Raw genomic sequence first — 17,003 nt, forward strand, 5'->3', positions numbered from 1 at the left:
AAGGGTAAGTTTTCAAATAAACATAAACGTTAACATATAAATAAAAATAAAAGTGGGGATACAAGATGCATCATGAAAAGGTTGTAAGTGGCAAAAATGAGGTACCAGGGGGAATAGAGGCAATGGTTACTAACATCACATGCCCTTTGGGTACATCCACTAGGTAGGCCTCTCCATGGTGAGCTACATGGACCAATCCCTAGGAATGACAATGGCAACTTCCACTTGGACATTCCTGAAGAGGAGAAAAATCTATGTGAATCCCATAGGGTCACTACCAAGGAACAAGAAGCTACCACACTTAAGGCCCGTAACACTATATGAAAACCAGATGGGTAAATTTGTGCGACGAGCTGTTCTGCGGATTTTCGGATCATTAGTACGGTGCTTTCAACAGCTGATTTCAGTTTTTCGTCAGAGAAAAGCTGGATGAACAGACTAGTAAATTTTTGACGAAGGAAAGCTCAACGTCCGATTTTCGGATGGTCAGTACAGAAATCGTCACACAAAAGTCGAAAGTACAAACACGCATGATCAGAATCTCGTAACGACCCAGAAGAGTTCGATTTTGTAATCCAGTGGTCATCAACCCTATCCTCAGGACCCACTAACAGGCCAGGTTTTATGTATTACTTTGGGGAGATGCAGACTAGAATACTGCAATCACTGAGCAGCAAATGATAACGCCTGTGATGCATTTCAGTTATCTTGCAAACCTGGCCTGTTAGTGGGTCCTGAGGACAGGGTTGATGACCACTGTTGTAAACTACCATTTGTAATCTAGAATTAACGTTCGTGATGCAGCAATTGATGACATTTCGAAATGCAGTGCACATATTCATCTTCTTTAATGGGATAATAATGAAGCTGCTTTGCTGGTGATACTACATAGTTACATAGTTACATAGTAGGTGAGGTTGAAAAAAGACACAAGTCCATCAAGTCCAACCTATGTGTGTGATTATGTGTCAGTATTACATTACATATCCCTGTATGTTGCGGTCATTCAGGTGATTATCTAATAGTTTCTTGAAGCTATCAATGATCCCCGCTGAGACCACCGCCTGTGGAAGGGAATTCCACATCCTTGCCGCTCTTATAGTAAAGAACCCTCTACGTAGTTTAAGGTTAAACCTCTTTTCTTCTAATTGTAATGAGTGGCCACGAGTCTTATTAAACTCTCTTCTGCGAAAAAGTTTTATCCCTATTGTGGGGTCACCAGTACAGTATTTGTAAATTGAAATCATATCCCCTCTCAAGCGTCTCTTCTCCAGAGAGAATAAGTTCAGTGCTTGCAACCTTTCCTCATAACTAAGATCCTCCAGACCCTTTATTAGCTTTGTTGCCCTTCTTTGTACTCGCTCCATTTCCAGTACGTCCCTCCTGAGGACTGGTGCCCAGAACTGGACAGCATACTCCAGGTGCGGCCGGACCAGAGTCTTGTAGAGCGGGAGAATTATCGTTTTATCTCTGGAGTTGATCCCCCTTTTATTGCATGCCAATATTCTGTTTGCTTTATTAGCAGCAGCTTGGCATTGCATGCCATTGCTGAGCCTATCATCTACTAGGACCCCCAGGTCCTTTTCCATCCTAGATTCCCCCAGAAGTTCTCCCCCCCAGTGTATAGATTGCATTCATATTTTTGCCACCCAAATGCATTATTTTACATTTTTCTACATTGAACCTCATTTGCCATGTAGTCGCCCACCTCATTAATTTGTTCAGGTCTTTTTGCAAGATTTCCACATCCTGCGGAGAAGTTATTGCCCTGCTTAGCTTAGTATCGTCTGCAAATACAGAGATTGAACTGTTTATCCCATCCTCCAGGTCGTTTATGAACAAATTAAATAGGATTGGTCCCAGCACAGAACCCTGGGGAACCCCACTACCCACCCCTGACCACTACTGATGTAGTTATGCCAAATGTATTTTAAAAGGCATTTGTTTTGTAAGATCTGAAAATCACGAATCAACACTCACCAAACTTCTACTAACACGAAATTAGCAGAAGGGGCCCAAAAGGGTGGCGCTCGAGAGACAAACTTTCTCTTTATACTCTTGTAGTATGTCACTACTTTCGTGTTTGTCGAGCGACAATTTGCAGATAGTTAGTATGCTAGACAAAATCCTGCACACGGGCTTTTGACAGGAATCAGACACTCGGTCGTACAACAATCGAAACCGTGTGTACGAGGCTTTACATAAGATTTGGGGGCCAGACATATGTATCAGACAACCTCAATCACCTTTTTTAACAGGGAATCCCCAAATGTGGGGGGTGAAAATAAAAGGAAGAGGATGATGTGTGGTGGCATTAAGTACATTTGCACTGCACCTTGCCACAACATCACAGGTACTTTTTGATGGGCGTCCAGAAGTGCTGCCTTAAAGCGGGGGTCCACCTATCTATCTTTTTTTTTTTTTTTTGAGTTCATTCACAAACTTTTCTTCTCAGCATTACATACTCACATATTGTGTGTAATATGTCCGCCTGTGTCAGATTTTGTTGGAAAGAATAACTTATATTATTCACTGCAGGCGGTTTCCATGTTCATTGTGGGCATTTGAAGCCCACAAGCATTTATTTCCTGGATGTGGTGAATGCTGTGCTTCCAGCATTCACCGCTCGTTCCCGCACATGCTCAGTGGCATCCTGGGAAGCCTGAGACTAGCTCCCAGGAGTCTGGGAGAGGCTAGAAACACGCCTACTCCCACGGGAGGAGAACCAGGAAGTGCAAAGAAGAATAGAAAAATAAAAAGTAATTACGGCGATTTAAATTTTTTTAAACGGCATGTCAGCATCTAGGCAAGGAAGAGAATACATACAGATATTGTTCAAAATTTGGGTGGAACTCAGCTTTAAGAAATAAAACTTAAGACAGTCTCACCTTATAAAAACACAAATAACAGTATGTTGCCATCTCCTTATTGAACAAATAATTTAATAATTTAATAATTTAATGAATCAATTTCATTCATGCATGAAATATGTAACATTTTAAAATGATTAGCTGAAGCCAAGTATGTAAGATAATAAGTTGGCTTTTAAAATCTAGTTAGGTGTAAGCATAACTTGATGTTTAAAAAAAAAATCACACACATTCATTTGGTCATTTGCTAATCAGAAAAAAAGGTTTTAGAGTTTGCTTAGTTAAAATAAAAATAAAAAGCGTTGTTGAAGTCCACAGTCAGCAGATGGTTTACAAGTTGAAGAATCTCAGCACAATAATTGCTCTCCATAGGAGAAGAGATTTTATCTGAGAGAGTAGGATAGAAATGAGATTACATCACTTGTAAAGTGTCAATTATACATTTGAAAACTTGGTTTTCTAAAACCAATATAAAATATATACTGTATAACATACAACATGTTGCTTTCTGTTAGGTTCCAAAATCTCAGTGCTCAATTGGGAGAAATATCAAATATCTCTCATTGGGAGAAATATCAAATATTACAGGTAATGCCTATGAAATATTACTGTGGTTATGCTCTTTTGTATGTATTGTCTCTAAAGAACATTAACCACTTCGCGCCCGCGCTATAGCCGAAAGACGGCTGCAGCGCGGACGCTATCTGCCGGGAGGGCGTCCCTGGACGTCCTCCTGTTTACTTCCACGTTGCACGCTCCCGGGGGCGCGCATCGGGGAAGTTTTGTGCTGGCCGTGTCCCTTGGACACAGCCAGTCACAGATCGCTGAAAACGGCCAATCATAGCGGCCGTTTTCAGCGCGATCGCTCTGCCAATGAGAGATGATCTCAAATGTAAACATTTGAGATCATCTCTCATTGCCGGCTCTCCCTCCTCACACAGAGACAGTGTGTGAGGAGGGAGAGCAATCTGTGTTACTGAGAAAGGCTTACTGTGAGTTACTGTGAGTAAAACACACACACTGTGCCAACATATCAGCCATCTGCCAGTGCCATCTGCCAGTGCCATCTGCCAGTGCCATCTGCCCGTGCCATCAGCCCGTGCCATCTGCCCGTGCCATCTGCCCGTGCCATCTGCCCGTGCCATCTTCCCGTGTCATCTGCCAGTGCCATCTGCCAGTGCCAGTGCCATCTGCCAGTGCCAGTACCTCTGTCAGTCCCATCTGTCAGTCCCATCTGTCAGCCAGATCTGCCCGTGCCATCTGCCTGTGCCATCTGCCCGTGCCATCTAACAGTGCCATCTGCCCGTGCCATCTGCCCATGCCATCTGCCCGTGCCATCTGCCAGTGCCATCTGCCAGTGCCAGTGCCATCTGCCAGTGCCAGTGCCTCTGTCAGTCCCATCTGTCAGTCAGATCTGCCCGTGCCATCTGCCCGTGCCATCTGTCCGTGCCATCTGCCAGTGCCATCTGCCAGTGCCAGTGCCATCTGTCAGTGCCATCTGCCAGTTACATCTGCCAGTGCCTCTGTCAGTCCCATCTGTCAGTCAGATCTGCCTGTGCCATCTGCCAGTGCCATCTGCCAGTGCCATCTGCCTGAGCCACCTGCCAGTGCCATCTGCCAGTGCCATCTGCCAGTGCCATCTGCCAGTGCCAGTGCCATCTGCCAGTGCCTCTGTCAGTCCCATCTGTCAGTCAGATCTGCCAGTGCCATCTGCCAGTACCATCTGCCAGTACCATCTGCCAGTGCCATCTGCCAGTACCATCTGCCAGTACCATCTGCCAGTGCCACCTGCCGTCAGTGCTACCTGTCTGTGCTACCTGTCAGTGCTACCTGTCAATACCATCTGTCAGTACTACCCGTCAGTGCACGTGCTATCTGTTATCAGTGTCACCAGTGCCACGTAAGAGTGCCAGCTATCATCAGTGCCTTCTGTCATCACCAACAATGGCTAGAAGAGTATATTCAGCTGAGGAGGCGTACAGTATTCTTGCGGGCGACGAGAGCAACGGGGAGCTCTCCGCTTCTGATTCCTCCTCATTTTCCGACTCTGAGTCTGACGTGGACTACGAGCCTGTCCTAACCAGTGGTACACTGACAGCCTCAGAGGAGGATGAGAGTCTGCCCGGCAGACGAAGGCGTACTGGTGAGGAGGCAGTGCCATCCACCAGCACCGCAGTGCCATCCACCAGCACCGCGGTGCCATGCACCAGCAACGCAGTACCTCGGCAAAGGCCACGTACCAGTGGGGTGTCACCTCAGGCCCAAAGGGTTAGGTCCCATGCCAGCCTTCCCTATTCCCTTCAAAACCCCTTGTGGCTGCCACTCAATTCAGGGGAAGCTAACGTTCCCCCTTTCACTGCCCAGCCAGGAGTCCAGGTGGACACAGAAAATTTTTCCCCGATAGACTTTTTCCACCTTATTTTTACTGAGGACATGCTTGCATCTATTGTTGCCCAGTGCAACCTATATGCCCAACAATTTATTGCAAGCAACCCAACGTCCTCTTATGCCCGTCCCTACGAATGGAGAGCCCTAACAGTGGAGGAGTTTAAAATTTTTTTGGGCCTCACGTTCTGTATGGGACTAAACAGAAAAAATCAAATACGTTCGTATTGGTCTACCCTCCCCATCTACCACATGCCCATCTTTTCCTCAATAATGCCCAAGACCAGATATCTCATGATTATGAGATTCCTTCACTATAACGACAATACCCAGTGCCCTCCTCGAAATCACCCAAATTTTGACAAGCTTTATAATAAATTATTTTTCAGAAATCTTCCCCCAGTTGTTTACCCCAGGACAACACATATGTGTGGATGAGTCCCTTATCAAATTTTCTGGCAGGCTGGGCTTAAAACAATTTATTCCCACCAAGAGGGCCCGCTATGGGGTGAAGATGTACAAGTTGTGCGATCGTGCTACAGGGTATACCTATGCCTTCATGGTATACGAAGGGAAGGACACCCAGCTACATCCCCCTAATTGCCCAGAATATATCGGATCGAGTGGGAAAGTTGTTTGGCAACTCATAAACCCACTTCTGGAGAAAGGCTACCATCTATATGTGGACAATTTTTATTCTAGTCTGCCCCTGTTCCGAAACCTTCATAGCAAGAAGACTCCAGCATGCGGCACCGTAAGGATGAATCGGAAGGGCTTTCCTCAAAGCCTCGTCAACAAAAAGTTAAGAAGAGGGGAGGCGGCGAGCTTACGGAATGAGGAAATTCTGGCTGTGAAGTGGAGGGACAGAAGGGATGTCTACATGCTTTCTTCAATCCACAACAACACATTTGTTGAGATCAGCAGGAGGAATGGCCCAATTCAAAAGCCGACGTGTATCTATGAATACAACATGTATATGGGGGGTGTCAACTTCAACGACCAGATGCTCGAGCCCTACCTTTCCACCAGAAGAACATACCAGTGGTACAAAAAAGTTTCGATTTATTTATTTAATTTGGCCATTTACAACACCTATGTAATTTATCGCAACTCCACCGACAGACCCAAACCCTTCCTTGGCTACCAGGAGGAAATCACCACTGCCCTTATATACCCGAACGGCCCACCAGAAAACATTAGATCCGATGTAATTAGTAGACTCTCTGAACGCCACTTTCCCGATAAAATCCCTCCCAGACCAACAGGCCAAAAACGACAAAAAAATGCCGGGTGTGCTCCAAACGAGGGGTGAGAAGAGACACCACTTATCATTGTGCCCAATGTCCTTCCCAACCAGGCCTCTGCATAGTTGACTGTTTCCGCCGTTACCATACTTCACTAAATTATTAGTGAAGTATGGTAAACATAACACTCACTTCCTGCCTTCACACCCCTTATGCCTCTGCTTGCTCTGTAACTGACCCTGGCTTGTTATTCAACCATGCTTCTGCCTACCGATTCTGTTTATATCTCTGCCTGATCTGGAACTGACCCTGGACTGTTATTCGACCATGCTTCTGCCTACCGATTCTGTTTATATCTCTGCCTGATCTGGAACTGACCCTGGAATGTTATTCGACCACGCTTCTGCCTACCGATTCTGTACATACCTCTGCCTGATCTGGAACCGACCCTGGACTGTTTGACCATGCCTCTTGCCTGCCTCTTGGACTGATCTTGTACCCTGCCAGTGGACAAGTGGGATTCAGAACACAGGGGTCTCACATATGTGAGGGGCTCCAGAATTGTTTTTCTGGATGAAGAAAACAATTTCATTTGTTTACTCATTCCTAGATTAGGGTCTGGAGACTCGGAGGCTTCAAAGAGATTTGGGTGGGAGAAGCCTCTACCCCTGTCCCCATTCTGTCCTGAACGAGGCCCTACGTCTCCCTGCTGCCTGTAGGACCTATGCCATCATGCCTCTGCCTGTCGCATGAACTGACCACACCACATGGACCTGCCTACTACCAGGACCAATATATTGGCACTGCTGACAATCTCTGCCTGCACTGACCCTGGACTATATATGGACAGTATCCCTGCCTGCTGCCTGTACTGACTATGGACAGTATTCCTGCCTGTTGCCTGGAAGATTGCGTTTGCTTTTGCTGACCAAGTCCCTGTCTGCTGCCTGGACCAGTGCTATCCTCCTGTTTACAACTGCGCTACTACAACCACAGTTAATCTTTTGTTTACTCTTTGCTCAGCATAATGTATTTTGGGGTGTAATTCTTGGTATGTGAATGCTATGTGTCCATAGAACACCTGATGGTGTTCCTTGCATGTTGGGCCTCTGTATGTGGCCAGGCTGTGTAAAAGTCTCACACATGTTGTATCGCCATACTCAGGAGGAGTAGCAGAATGTATTTTGGGGTGTCACTTTTGCTATGTACATGCTATGTGTTGGAAATATCTTATAAATGCACAACTTTGCGTAAAAAAAATGCGTTTTCATTTTTTTTCCACATTTTCCAAAAACTTTTGGAAAAAAAATGAACCGTTCAAAAGACTCATTATGCCTCATAGATTATACGGTGGGGTGTTAGCTTTCCAAAATAGGGTCACTTTGTGGGCGTTTCCATTGTCCTGGTGCTCCAGGGCCTTCAAAAGTGTAATAGGTGGTTGAGAAATGAGATGTGTAATTTATGCTCCTAGAACGCCTGATGGTGCTATTTCAATATTGGGCCTCTGTATGTGGCCAGGCTGTGTAAAAGTCTCACACATTTGGTATCGAAATACTCAGGAGGAGTAGCAGAATGTATTTTGGGGTGTCATTTTTGCTATGTACATGCTATGTGTTGGAAATATCTTATAAATGCACAACTTTGCGTAAAAAAAAAAGCGTTTTCATTTTTTTTCCACATTTTCCAAAAACTTTTGGAAAAAATTAACCGTTCAAAAGACTTATTATGCCTCATAAATTATACGTTGGGGTGTTAGCTTTCCAAAATGGGGTCACTTTGTGGGCGTTTCCATTGTCCTGGTGCTCCAGGGCCTTCAAAGGTGTAATAGGTGGTTGAGAAATGAGATGTGTAATTTATGCTCCTAGAACGCCTGATGGTGCTATTTCAATATTGGGCCTCTGTATGTGGCCAGGCTGTGTAAAAGTCTCACACATTTGGTATCGAAATACTCAGGAGGAGTAGCAGAATGTATTTTGGGGTGTCATTTTTGCTATGTACATGCTATGTGTTGGAAATATCTTATAAATGCACAACTTTGCGTAAAAAAAATGCGTTTTCATTTTTTTTCCACATTTTCCAAAAACTTTTGGAAAAAAAATGAACCGTTCAAAAGACTCATTATGCCTCATAGATTATACGTTGGGGTGTTAGCTTTCCAAAATGGTGTCACTTTGTGGGCGTTTCCATTGTCCTGGTGCTCCAGGGCCTTCAAAAGTGTAATAGGTGGTTGAGAAATGAGATGTGTAATTTATGCTCCTAGAACGCCTGATGGTGCTATTTCAATATTGGGCCTCTGTATGTGGCCAGGCTGTGTAAAAGTCTCACACATTTGGTATCGAAATACTCAGGAGGAGTAGCAGAATGTATTTTGGGGTGTCATTTTTGCTATGTACATGCTATGTGTTGGAAATATCTTATAAATGCACAACTTTGCGTAAAAAAAAAAGCGTTTTCATTTTTTTTCCACATTTTCCAAAAACTTTTGGAAAAAATTAACCGTTCAAAAGACTTATTATGCCTCATAAATTATACGTTGGGGTGTTAGCTTTCCAAAATGGGGTCACTTTGTGGGCGTTTCCATTGTCCTGGTGCTCCAGGGCCTTCAAAGGTGTAATAGGTGGTTGAGAAATGAGATGTGTAATTTATGCTCCTAGAACGCCTGATGGTGCTATTTCAATATTGGGCCTCTGTATGTGGCCAGGCTGTGTAAAAGTCTCACACATTTGGTATCGAAATACTCAGGAGGAGTAGCAGAATGTATTTTGGGGTGTCATTTTTGCTATGTACATGCTATGTGTTGGAAATATCTTATAAATGCACAACTTTGCGTAAAAAAAATGCGTTTTCATTTTTTTTCCACATTTTCCAAAAACTTTTGGAAAAAAAATGAACCGTTCAAAAGACTCATTATGCCTCATAGATTATACGTTGGGGTGTTAGCTTTCCAAAATGGGGTCACTTTGTGGGCGTTTCCATTGTCCTGGTGCTCCAGGGCCTTCAAAAGTGTAATAGGTGGTTGAGAAATGAGATGTGTAATTTATGCTCCTAGAACGCCTGATGGTGCTATTTCAATATTGGGCCTCTGTATGTGGCCAGGCTGTGTAAAAGTCTCACACATTTGGTATCGAAATACTCAGGAGGAGTAGCAGAATGTATTTTGGGGTGTCATTTTTGCTATGTACATGCTATGTGTTGGAAATATCTTATAAATGCACAACTTTGCGTAAAAAAAATGCGTTTTCATTTTTTTTCCACATTTTCCAAAAACTTTTGGAAAAAAAATGAACCGTTCAAAAGACTCATTATGCCTCATAGATTATACGTTGGGGTGTTAGCTTTCCAAAATGGGGTCACTTTGTGGGCGTTTCCATTGTCCTGGTGCTCTAGGGCCTTCAAAAGTGTAATAGGTGGTTGAGAAATGAGATGTGTAATTTATGCTCCTAGAACGCCTGATGGTGCTATTTCAATATTGGGCCTCTGTATGTGGCCAGGCTGTGTAAAAGTCTCACACATTTGGTATCGAAATACTCAGGAGGAGTAGCAGAATGTATTTTGGGGAGTCATTTTTGCTATGTACATGCTATGTGTTGGAAATATCTTATAAATGCACAACTTTGCGTAAAAAAAAATGCGTTTTCATTTTTTTTCCACATTTTCCAAAAACTTTTGGAAAAAATGAACCGTTCAAAAGACTTATTATGCCTCATAGATTATACGTTGGGGTGTTAGCTTTCCAAAATGGGGTCACTTTGTGGGCGTTTCCATTGTCCTGGTGCTCTAGGGCCTTCAAAGGTGTAATAGGTGGTTGAGAAATGAGATGTGTAATTTATGCTCCTAGAACGCCTGATGGTGCTATTTCAATATTGGGCCTCTGTATGTGGCCAGGCTGTGTAAAAGTCTCACACATTTGGTATCGAAATACTCAGGAGGAGTAGCAGAATGTATTTTGGGGTGTCATTTTTGCTATGTACATGCTATGTGTTGGAAATATCTTATAAATGCACAACTTTGCATAAAAAAAATGCGTTTTCATTTTTTTTCCACATTTTCCAAAAACTTTTGGAAAAAATGAACCGTTCAAAAGACTTATTATGCCTCATAGATTATATGTTGGGGTGTTAGCTTTCCAAAATGGGGTCACTTTGTGGGCGTTTCCATTGTCCTGGTGCTCCAGGGCCTTCAAAGGTGTAATAGGTGGTTGAGAAATGAGATGTGTAATTTATGCTTCTAGAACGCCTGATGATGCTATTTCAATATTGGGCCTCTGTATGTGGCCAGGCTGTGTAAAAGTCTCACACATTTGGTATTGAAATACTCAGGAGTAGCAGCAGAATGTATTTTGGGGAGTCATTTGTGGTATACACATGCTATGTGAGAGAAATAACCTATTACAATGACAATTTTGTGGAAAAAAAAAAAATCTTCATTTTGCAAAGAATTGTGGGAAAAAAATGACAACATCAAAAACCTCACAATGCATCTTACTGAATACCTTGGAATGTCTACTTTCAAAAAAGGGGTCATTTGGGGGATATTTGTACTTTCCTGACTTGTTCGGGTCGCAAGAAATGAGATAGGCCGTCAGTACATCAGGTGTGATCAATTTTTTATGATTTGCACCATAACTTGTAAACTCTCTAACTTTCACAGAGACCAAATAATATTCACTAATTTGGGTTATTTTTACTAAAGATATGTAGCAGTATAAATTGTGGCCAAAATTTATGAAGAAAAATTACTAATTTGCAAAATTTTATCACAGAAACTAAGAAAAATGCGTTTTTTTTCAAAATTTTGGGTCTTTTTTCATTTATAGCGCAAAAAATAAAAAACCCAGAGGTGATCAAATACCACCAAAAGAAAGCTCTATTTGTATGAAAAAAAGGACAAAAAATTCATTTGGGTACAGTGTTGCATGACTGAGTAATTGTCATTCAAAGTGTGACAGCGCTGAAAGCTGAAAATTGGTCTTGGCAGGAGGGGGGTTTAAGTGCCCAGTAAGCAAGTGGTTAAAAATTGTAATCGAATTGTAACCTAGAAGAAAACAACTTAGCTGATTTGATATGTTGACGCATATTAATATTTGATTATATTAATATATATAAACCAAACAAGATATCCTGTAAGTGATCACAGTATTCATTGATTTTATTTTGTTTTCCAGATAGTGAAAACTGCATGAAATGCCCCGATCATGAATGGCCAAATGAGAACAGAACTCGCTGTATTCCCAAGGAAGTAGAATTTCTTCCCTTCAATGAGGACACACTCTCACTAGTTTTTATAGTCCTCTCACTGTTGTGTTTTGGGAAGACTCTTCTAGTACTCATCATTTTTACTTTACACCAGGACACACCAATTGTGAAAGCCAATAACAAGAACCTCAGCTTTGTCCTCCTGGTCTCCATCATGTTGGGTTTCCTCTGTGTGTTCCTCTTTCTGGGTTGTCCTGTGGATGTAACCTGCTTGTTACGCCAAATTTCTTTTGGAATCCTCTTTACAATAGCCGTATCTTCTGTATTGGCCAAGACTATTATGGTTTGCATTGCCTTCAAAGCCACCAAACCCAACAGCGTGTGGAAGAAATGGATCGGAGTAAAACTGCTAACCTGTATAGTCTTAGCTTGTTCCAACGTTCAGGTTATAATCTGTGTTAGTTGGTTAACCATCTCCCCTCCCTTCCAGGAATTGGACACACACTCCTACCAGGAGAAGATCATCATTCAGTGTAATGAAGGGTCAGTTATCGGGTTCTACTCTGTCCTGGGTTATATGGGGATCCTGGCTGCTGTCAGTTTTATTATAGCTTTTTTTGTCAGGACATTACCGGACAGTTTTAATGAAGCCAAATACATCACCTTCAGCATGCTGGTGTTCTGCAGTGTCTGGATTGCCATGATCCCGGCCTATCTGAGCACTAAAGGGAAATACACGGTGGCTGTGGAGATATTCGCCATACTTATTTCCAATAATGGTCTCTTATATTGTATATTTCTTACAAAATGCTTTATAATTCTCTGTAGGCCAGAACTAAATACAAAAGTCTATCTGCACAGTCAAAGAAATGTATAAAAGCTCTTTTATTTTAAGACATCACAAAATGTGGAAAGTTATGCAAATGATACATCACTTTTTGATTTGGCAAAGTTGAAAAAAGTAATATAACATTTTAAAATCCTAAAATCAAATACACAGTATGTCAACTAAATTTTAATACTTAATAAAGAATCCAATCATCAAGATATGCATGCTTCCAAATCATTAAAAACCACAAAAACAAAGAAACAAACTGTTATACTTATCATGGAAAGTTTTCCTGCACGGTATTTATAATTAAGTAATTTTTAACGATGATATTTTTAAGATACAGATTCAATCTATTATGACCACAGTCTAAAAATATGAAATTTATTCACTAAATTCACATGTAATCATACAAAGTAGTTATACATATTGGTTGACATAAACAAACATTACATAAAATTAAAAATATCGATTGCGTTACATAAAATCTTAACTATCAATTGAAATACCCGCTAAATTGGAGTGTAGTACCTTTGATGTGATACAACAGTGATAAAATTCCCTGTAGAATCAATAACCTTGTAAAATGACAATTAGACAGAATATTTCACAAATTCAACCGTTACTATACTGCAGGTAAGTAAGTGGTTAACAGCGTGAAATAAAATTGGCCGTTTGTTACGTCATAAAATGGAGACTATTCAAAATGAAAATTATATAATGAAAATTGAATCTTTAGAGAAAAATCTACAAGGCGGTTATGGATTTGGGAGAAAAATTATCAATTGTAAAATACTCAATAATTCAATATTTAAGAGAACACAAGTGAATATCAGATAAAATCAACTCAACATACTTACCTGTTCCAAAACGGCTACTGGTCTGAATTGCTGGTTACCAGAGTTTTTAGAATGGCTGCCATGGCTTTCAAGATGGATACTCTTAAAGAGAAATTACTTCTTGCCACCTCCGAGTTCAAAAGCATAATGTGTTCAGGTATCTTCATGAATGTATAAGTATGAGTAGATGAATGGTGTATGTGTCTGGGTGTATGATTGAGGGTAATCAGGTTTTTCTGAATGTTCTTGAGTCCTCTCATGGCATCTCTCCTGCTTCTAAATACCATCTCAGACATTAAGAACATAAAAATTATATGTAGCGCACTCCCCCCATAGGAGCTGCTGGGTAGTTTATTCCTTTTCGCTTGTGTGGTTCTGTTACCCCCCTTCTTTGAAGTAATGACACAGCAGACAGTCCAGAAAAGTTAAACATGAAACTTTATTCTTTTTCCTTGGTGCATGGCAGAAAAGAATGTGCGATATGTACAATCTGTATCCTCAGGAAGTATGAGCTGCCTCTATAATTTTTGGTTCCTGTAATGGTAGTTATAACCTTTACCCTTGGTGAACCGACAGCGCCCCTCTGAAAGACACCTTGGGACTCAGATTTTTAAGAAGTGCTAGGCCTCACCTGCCCATCTTGACTTCCGCAATCCTCCCTGGTCGGTTCAGGAAAAGACCGAGATTGCCCCGATCTACCACATCCTCTTGACAGTCACTTCCTGCTCCGCATGTTCAGAACCATCCCATACGGTAAGGCCTGATCCATGACTCCTGGAGATTATTAAAGTGTCCTTAGCAAATGAACCATCCAGCACTGAGGTCTCTGAACCCTCAGGCCTTCAGGTTCACGATCTGGTGCTATCCAGCGCTGAGAGCATTACACCCCCAGGCCTTCAAGCATGGACCCCTAAGGGTCACATTCTGGCTGCTCCTCTGGATTACATTCCCATCTCTGGCCACCTTCTTTCCCGCATGGCACGTTCCTTTCTCATCCCCAGAGGGGAAGACCTCCTGAGCTGCACCAACTCCTAAATGCTGTCTTCTTCTGCCAAACTCTTTTCCCATCCTCCCTTGAGCATGTGACCCACAGTTTATATGGGCTTGATAGCACCTGCCCAATCAAATTAATGATTGGTTCAGGGTAGCCCATACAAACTAACTGCATCTTGTGTCAAATCACCTTCCCTCCAGCACTTCTCACTGGAAGAACAGGGCATCACTCTTAACAGAATACAGGTGATCACACCCCCAGTTCTACTCTGTCACTTCTCCCAACCAAATCAAACCCAACCAGGCTTAAACCAACAGGGTGATGCACTGGAAATGTTACTTAACACTAGCCTTCACTAACTAGTTAGCACACACCTAAGTAGGTGGGCGCTGCATATAGTAGGCTCAGCCCAAAAGGTGAGGCTTCTTTTCTATTGGTTAAGAAAAATCTAATGATTTGGTGAATTTGGTGAACTTTGGTGAATTTCAGGTAATATCACCTTCAACCACTAGGCATGTCTGAGAGCAGAAAAATGTGTTCTGAACTATCTTTTGGATAAAATGTTCAATTTTCATAATGTGTATTTGTTTGTATTTTAGTGAGAAGAATATATATCTTTAAGTATTCTGGTAACTGGTCTAATATAAAATACGCTCAGTATAATTTTTTTTCAATCTTTTTTATTGATCAAAGTACAAAAGTAGTTACAAGCATTTGCATATAGTTAACCTTGGCTCTGTATATTACTGCTTCTCATTTTTCCATTACATTCAATGTTAGGTTACAACTTGTGAGACATATGAAACATTCATGTTATAGTAATTATTCATTAGCTCCGTATCTTTGGACTTGTGCGATCTCACATCATGGTCGCATCCTCCGAAACAGAGTCATGGCTGCATTTCCCTGCTGCTAATGTTTCTAGTGGTTACATATACAGTTCCTGTGAATTTTGGTTATTTAGTAACCTCTTGTACTTTTGTAGATATTATATCTTGGATATATAATATTAGTGTAGATAACAAAAAAAAACAACTAATAGATAACATAATATAAAACATATAACATAAAACATATAACATATCCTAGCAGTCATAGTGCTCTTCCTTTCAGAGTTCCTATTTCCTGATAGTTAGACCATTAAGTGTTCATCCGCCTTGAGTACCATTCTATGCATGGCAACCATAATTTGGATATCTTCTCATATTTCCCTATGGTCGATGAATGTAGAACTTCATATGTACCGTGTATGTGGACTGTGGCTATTACTTCTGATATGGATGGTGGCTCTATGTCCTTCCAGTGTCTGAGGGTTGTAAGCCTAGTTGCCAGCAATAGGTGAGATATTACTGTTCTGAGCGAGATGGGTGTAGAGTCTAGATTTAGTGAGAGTATTGCCATGTTTGGACTTAATGGTTGAATCTGTTGCGTAATGCTTTGTATAATGTTTTCTATCTTAATCCATAATGGTTTAATTTTTGGGCAACTCCAAAGAATATGAGTCAATGTGCCGCATTGCCCGCATAGTCTCCAACATTCAGGAGAGGAATTGTGGTATATTTTGGATATACGACTAGGTGTAAGGTACCACTTAAGGAAGATTTTTTGTTGCATCTCCCACAGGTTAGTACTCTTAGTGGAATTATAGATGATTTTAAATGTTGTTTACCATTTTTCCACTGGGTAGGAGTGTCCTATTTCGAGTTCCCATGCTATTATATTCTGTGATTTGGTGCATATGTTTTTCTCTTGGAGACCTAAATATAATGTTGAGATCCCTTTTAGTTTAGTTTGGGTTTGTGTGAAGTATTGGAATATCTTCACGGGTAAAATGGTAAATATGTTTGGGTGTCTTTTCAGGAGTTGCGTGACCTGCGTGTATTTATATTGTTCTGTTTTTGGTAGATCATATTCCTTCTGTATAGTGCTAAAGGTTTTGACTGAAGTGTCCTTTAATAGATCCTCAATGTGTTGAATACATTTCATCTGCCATGCCTTAAGGTTGATATCTGGTATAATATGGCTGAGTGCAGAGATCTGTAGTTTAAATGGTAGTTGTGCTCCTGTCCAATCAGGGTAGTTTCGAAGGTGGCCCCAAGCCCTTATTGCTGCAAGTATAGTAGGTGATAGTTTAGTGTCTAAAGAGGAGTTCAAATGGGCTGTCATGAGAAAATCCTTCAAAGACCCTTTTTTTATTTGATTTTTTTCTATCTCCGTCCACAATGTAGACAGGCCCGTGTCGGAGGATAACCAGTTTCTAATTTGCGCTAGTATGGTTGCAAAGTAGTAATCTTGTATGTGTACATGCCCTACCCCACCCGCTCTCCTATGCTTAATTAGTTTGGTGAAGGCACATCTAGCCCTCTTTCCTTGCCATATATATCTGTTTATTATGGGTTGGAGGAAGTTGAAGAAAGAGTTCGGCAATGGGATTGGTAGAGTCCTGAAAAGGTAGAGTATCTGTGGCAGAATTTGCATCTTAAAAGCTGCAAGTCTGTCCAGCCATGATAATTCAGTTTTTGCAAGTGTCTTTAGTTTGTCAGTTAGGTTTTTCATATAGGGGGTGTAATTGGCTGCCAAAAGGTCTCCAGTCTTAGGAGTCAGTGTGATGCCCAAGTACTTTATTCCCTCTTTTTTCCATACATAT

The 17,003-nt window shown here is 41.5% G+C and overlaps 1 protein-coding gene across 1 annotated transcript; it reads left to right on the forward strand.

The window, feature by feature from the left end:
- The first annotated feature begins 11,677 nt into the window (after positions 1 to 11,677).
- LOC141112917 (vomeronasal type-2 receptor 26-like) lies at positions 11,678 to 12,571 on the forward strand. Its single transcript, XM_073606022.1, has one exon. It carries the CDS (start codon positions 11,678 to 11,680, stop codon positions 12,569 to 12,571), a length of 894 nt encoding a protein of 297 aa, XP_073462123.1.
- The last annotated feature ends 4,432 nt before the right edge of the window (positions 12,572 to 17,003 follow it).

The sequence above is a fragment of the Aquarana catesbeiana genome, linkage group LG11 (genome assembly GCF_042186555.1).
Source record: "Aquarana catesbeiana isolate 2022-GZ linkage group LG11, ASM4218655v1, whole genome shotgun sequence".
Classification (NCBI taxonomy): domain Eukaryota; kingdom Metazoa; phylum Chordata; class Amphibia; order Anura; family Ranidae; genus Aquarana; species Aquarana catesbeiana.